This window comes from Mizuhopecten yessoensis, unplaced genomic scaffold (genome assembly GCF_002113885.1).
Source record: "Mizuhopecten yessoensis strain PY_sf001 unplaced genomic scaffold, ASM211388v2 scaffold8995, whole genome shotgun sequence".
Taxonomy (NCBI): domain Eukaryota; kingdom Metazoa; phylum Mollusca; class Bivalvia; order Pectinida; family Pectinidae; genus Mizuhopecten; species Mizuhopecten yessoensis.
In genome coordinates, this window is record NW_018407826.1 from 85,278 (window position 1) to 91,581 (window position 6,304).

General features: G+C 36.0%; 1 protein-coding gene across 1 annotated transcript; it reads left to right on the forward strand.

The window, feature by feature from the left end:
* Nucleotides 1-411: 411 nt before the first annotated feature.
* On the forward strand, nt 412-4,169 carry LOC110457036. Its single transcript, XM_021508128.1, has one exon. The coding sequence runs from the start codon at nt 1,032-1,034 to the stop codon at nt 2,229-2,231; it is 1,200 nt and encodes a 399-aa protein (XP_021363803.1). The 5' UTR covers nt 412-1,031; the 3' UTR covers nt 2,232-4,169.
* The last annotated feature ends 2,135 nt before the right edge of the window (nt 4,170-6,304 follow it).

Sequence of the window (6,304 nt, forward strand, 5' to 3'; positions counted from 1 at the left end):
GTCAACATCCAAAAATAATGTTCGTGTACAGTAAATCTCCATGGATCACTCCTTGGAGACAACCGTTGTTTCTGAAATTACAGCAGCTAATTATATAATGATCAGTAGGGCGAGCCGTGTCGTGACCATACATAAGGACAATACGCTATGGTGCGGTCTGCTCCAGCGGCTGGTAATGCAGTGAACTAGACAAACTGGAAGCCCTTACTGTAGAGAAGTGATATATTATTTCTAATGGAACGCATCTTAATTGACTTAAGTGGTAGTGGATAACTGCATTACATATTCCAATCAAGACGAGGCCAGTTACAGTGACAGCAGCCGTAGGATACATTCCAGTCCATTGATTGGTTCTAATTCCTTATATATGACTGGAACACTGTAGTTTTGAATGAGTAAAGCATGTGCTCTTTGACGTATATGTTACTATTCTTAAAGGATATATCTCCGAAACGTGGCTACAGTTTATGTGGGGTGCAGCTATTCTGCCTTAAGTGCACTGCTAGCTGACGTAGACGAATGAAATATTCAATTGGGACTAGAAAAAAGGGATTAAGGATAGCCCGTGCTTTTACATTCCATAATACCATGAGTTATTCATACAACAAGTCCCTACTCACATGTTGCGAGCATATGTATGCTGATGGACTTTCCGTCCGGGTTCTTGTGACGTTTCTCGTCTTGAAAATTGAAATTAGATTCAGTGCGTGTTGTAATGAAGTGTTGAACTCTAACACCAAATGGTGATTTATGCAATATATTGATGGCTTGAGAGAACGACTTGATGTATGATATAATCTAATATGCTTGTAGGCGTAGTGCTATTCCTTTGAAGTTTATTTGTACCGAAAGCAACAGGGATAATACCATAACATTAACTCGGGGCAATTAGCAGACTGCCGATGGATTGGATGTGTAGCCAAACCCACCACGTGACCAGGTATAGTGCATTATATATATAGTGTAGATGAGCGGAGTAATCTGAGCTTATGCCAGCAATCTCAATTTTCTGAACAAAGACATATACAACAATGACAACGAAAACATTTTCAACGAATGCAACAAGTTTGCATCAGAACAGTACCGGAAGTGACGTCAAGTTGACTGTTGACGAATGGAATGACGCTGTGGCAGGGATTCTTGTGCCATTGACGGTGATTCTTGTATTATATCTGGTCGTGGGATGTTTTGGAAATCTTTCAGTGATCTACGTTTACTGGTGTCAGATTCGAACCCCCAACAATGAACGATTTTTCATTCCTATCTTGGCACTCGTAGACATGATTTCCTGTGCAGTTTGTGCAGGGTCAGGCGTGTATGCCAACATGCACCCACTCAAGTTCGAGAGTGATATTGGCTGTAAATTAGTAGCGTTCCTCGGCGTTCTGTTCGCAACTCTGTCAGCTGATTTACTTGTCATTATAGCAGTGGATAGATTTCTGAAGATTTGTTTCCCATTTGGAACGCAAATGACGCTTTACTGGAAGCGAGTGTCTCTGATGGCCATGTGTATCGTTAGCACCTTCATTGCGCTTCCTGCCCTGTTTGTGTATGGTTCAGTACCTGTAGTAAACCCGGTTTACAACCTTACGGGTTGGCGATGTGTGAATGTCGTACAAAATGGCCGTCGTCCTGTTTGGGAATTATTCTACAAAGCCTTGCTGTTTGATTATGTAATGTTACGCTTCATTGTTCTAACTATAATGTATGTGAGGATTGGGAAAGTGATTTGTAAACATTTCAAACGTCACGCAAACAGGGGTCAGTGCGCGCGTGCTTCGCAATGTGTTTCGTCAAGCTCAACACAGTTGAATAATGAAGTAAGTGCAGTGTATGGTAACAAAGGAAGTAGTTTTGGTTTTCTGGAGAAGTATTGCTGTAAGAAAAGGTCTCTTAACAGAGCTGCGTCAGAATTTGATTCTGTCCGGAAAGGACGTGATAGTGTACATGCCCATAGGACAGACAGGAAAGGATTGAGATTGACGTTTGTGTTCATGCTTATAACTGGTATCTATATTTTAACTTTTGGACCAAAAGTTGTACTTATGACGTTCGAAACTATGAATGAGCGGTTCTGGACGACAATGACTTCCGGGGAACTTGTCGGTTTCCGGTTTCTATATACATTATTTATCGTTAATAATGTCGTCAATCCATTTATCTATGGTTTCCTAGATGACTACTTCAGAAAAGAACTTGGTAAATTATGTGTGCTACCACATAACAGATAAAGATCATCATCATCATCATCATCATCATCATCATCATAATCATCATCTATTTCGTTGTCACCATCAACATCGCCTATTTCCTGATTAAGAGTCTACATCTTAGTTTTCCCATTAATGTCACAAAAAGAAATATTTTTAAGACAGGTTAGTAGTTTGCTTTTTAAACGATCGAATTGGATAGGTTAGTTGTTCAACTGGCCGGAGTAGACAGGTTAACAGGTTGTTGGAACTTATAAAACGATAATGACTTTTTGAAACTACAGAGGAATGACAAGAAATGTCGAAACTTAACGGGAATTATTCCGCCAAATGAGATCTAACGGGGAAAACAGTCAACACTAAAAACGTTGTATTCAAAATAAAGAGAGGATTAAGTAAACGAAGCGCTGATTTACAAGTTTTTTTCCCTAGAGGTACATATTTGTAGTAGATCAGTTTAATTATCTTAATGAGTGCATTGAACTACATATAAACAATGGTAAATTCAGAGACGCGCAAAAAAACATATTGCCGACTAAGGTTAAAAAAACACTTTTTGATGTATGAATTACAGAGATTAAACTATTTTTACATTGAAAGCGACAAGTCCGTTATTAGATTTAAAAGTAATTTGAGTGATGAATATTTTGGGATTTCGATTATAATTTACACGATGTATTGAAAAAGAAGTTACTTACTTTTCTGTAAGCGTCTTAATTGGTGTACCAGTGACTAATGAATGACATGACATCTGACAAACTTAAAAGATGCCAAATTGTGTGTATAGTTCTATAATTTATCATTAACAATAATGGATCAAGAGTAGAAAAAAGTCTAATAAAGTCTTGTGAGAGTGACTTATCAACAATAGCATATTGAGAAAAGCTGTACGTATGGGATAAATGAATACCTCTCCGTAACAAAAGGCATGGGAGAATTACATAACAGAAACAACATTACTTATATTGTTAACCAATGGCTATATGACTACTTAAAAAATGAAAATAAACGTGATTCATTTTTGAAAAACCTATTACATTAACATGTATGTAACTCTCGACATCAATGTCTATTCTTTTAATAAAAGGACGCTGCTAAAACATTGAAAAATGTTGTCCAATTTGTTTATATTGTGACATACAATTACATTTATTTAAGTAAAAAATGTGATATAACAGTATCAAATTCAAATCCATAAAGGATATGTAATGGTTTCCCATTAATTATAATGAATATTTCACGAGTTTTATACTAGTGCATGGCTCGAATGGAAAAATGGCATCTTAACATTCTGGTAAAATATACAATATCTAGATTATATTTAACGGGAAAATAACCATTAATCATTATAACTACTTTATACAAAACATGACGCCTTTATCTAATGACGCTGTGCTTGACAAGATTGTGCACCATTTTGTTAACACAGTATTATCGTTTTCTGTTCAGTTTTGCAGTTCGGTATCATTTACAAAACAATTGTATCAGTTGTGTATTTACCTGTTGTTAGTATCTCAGTATCAGTAGCGCAAGATTTACTACATATCAAAAAGCACATAATTCTACTCTCGCTTCACCTGCATATAAACAGATTTGTCGATTTTTAATGCAGTTACTAGAATGTTCTGTTCTGATTGGTTAATAGGCTACCAAGTAGATATATTCACACTGTGGTAGCTATAACTTTTGATATCCATGTAGTAAGATATCAACTTTATCAATTTGATAGAATCCATTATAACATGTGTAAATACCTGATTGTGAAATTGGCTGTTAAACTCAAGACCTACATGTCCACCTAAATATGGTGATCTCGGGCTGAAACGGAATGGACTATGGAAATTAACTTACTTTATGATAACTGCCAAACATTTTACTGGCAAACATTGAATAAACTGGGTGTACCACACACATTTGTTTATCTGACGTCTCATATTGCACGAGTAAATTCCACGTGTAGGTATACTTCACGGGGCTTCAGCCCGAGTAGAATATATATATATATATATATATATATATATACACACACACCTGTATATATCCCGCAATAAACGAGTGCAATCCGAGACTTTAGATGAACACGTCTATGTGATATTGTTTGATGACATACCTACAATTACATAGAGAATAATACATGCCTTTTTTCCATATCATACCCAGTATCAACCCGAGACTGCAATATAAGCCCAAGGGCCAAAGGCCCGAGGGCTGATATTTGTCGAGGGTTGATACTGGGTATGATATGGAAAAGGCGTGTTTTATTCTGTTTATTACATACTTACTAATAAAAACTACTATCTTATGATTTATTTTTATTTTTGAAATATTGAAAAACGATTTTTTTTCCAAAAAGGGTGTGATATGGGTTTTGCGGGCTGATACGGGTTTTGGGGTGTGATACGGCGGGGGCTGATATAGGGTTTGGGGGGTGATACGGCGAGGGCTGATATGGGGTAGAGCAATTGTGTCGTATCGCATATACAAAAAACCTGTATTTATTAGTAAGTATGTAATAAAATTGTTTTACATATTCGTATTGCTTTGTATACATATTATTACTCATTATTACCTCGATGTTAAATTTGCTTCCGAAAAACTTGAAGTAAAATACAACAATAGCCGACAAAACGACGTCGAGTTAGGAATAATGACGTAACGTTACCAAAACGTAAATTACGCTAAAATGTATGGATCCCTTACTTGTTTTGATTTATTGATTAATAAGAGAATAACAACCTTTGAGTATCAGCCAGTTGCGGCTACTGGGGTAATAATATAACATGTTGTATTATGACAGTGTGATATACGGAACCTTGCATTGCATTGCCCTAACATATACTTCATCACTCAGTAACATTAACTAGGTACTGTATATTGCTGTATTATATCAGGATTATAAGAATAAAGACTTTTAATATTTGAACTTGAACTTGAATGTAGATATATATTGATATCCAAAGTACGCCAAATGTCACTTTGTCACCGCACGAAACGTCCATTAACACAATCAATAAGTAATGTTATCATAGTAGGTTGGCTGTTGTGACCCGATTCCGGCCCGTGGCAAAATCTTTTATTGAGAATTCCGGGAAATATCTGCTGTACTTAAGCGTAATTTAATTTTACCCTCAAACAAAACTTCATTAACTGGTGGGCACTTTATAGCATCATTGGTATATATGTCAGATATACAGATGTCAAAATCAACTTATATTAAGTCGTACGTAATCGGAAATCTTCCCGAGTAAGTCACTTATTTTATAGACGAGAGATAAATTACTTCCCTGATACAGTTATGTAATATATTCGTCTCATATCAGAAATCTCGGTAGTCCACGCATGATGTTATCTTCAGGCTAATGTCAAGAGATCTGTTTGTGATAATAATTCGTCTATAAAACTTGTAATATGTACATGCAGATAAATAGTTACGGTTCTATATGCGTATAGTACCCAATACACACTTTCAGTGTATGTGTATAACACGCGTGCAGTTTCATGTGCATAGGACTCAAATACACACTAACAGTTTTGTTTGTGTATACATTTTAATTGTATTCAATTTTACGTGAACACAAAACATGATATATGTCTCTGTGCTAAAGCGATTGCTTTTTTTAAATTAAAGTTCTTTTTAAAGCAGCACCCATCGAATTTTTGCAAATACGTTGATAACATCATTATTGTAGTCCAAAGTCGGGGCTTCGATCATCTGGTCATATCACATGCTTATAGCCCCTTCAGGCATATACCGCCCATTGCAGTCAGAATCAAAAATCAAATCAAATTGCAGAAAATGTTGGCGAAATAACAAGTTTAATCAATTTTAAGAGGAAGTATGTAGCTTACCTGCGGTTTCTCAGTGGGTTTACCAATTTGCTAGATGTTTATTTGCAGTTGGTCGTGATAAGCAGCCAAAACCAGGAGAATAAATACAATTTGTCGGTACATGTAGGATTATCGTTATTCCGATCATGCTGCCGTAGGAATGCAATTTGTCATTACACTAAAAAATAACCAATTTCATAAGTTTAAAATTTACATTATGAGTGACAGTTTTGGCACTGCATCGTTCGTACAGACTTAATTTAATT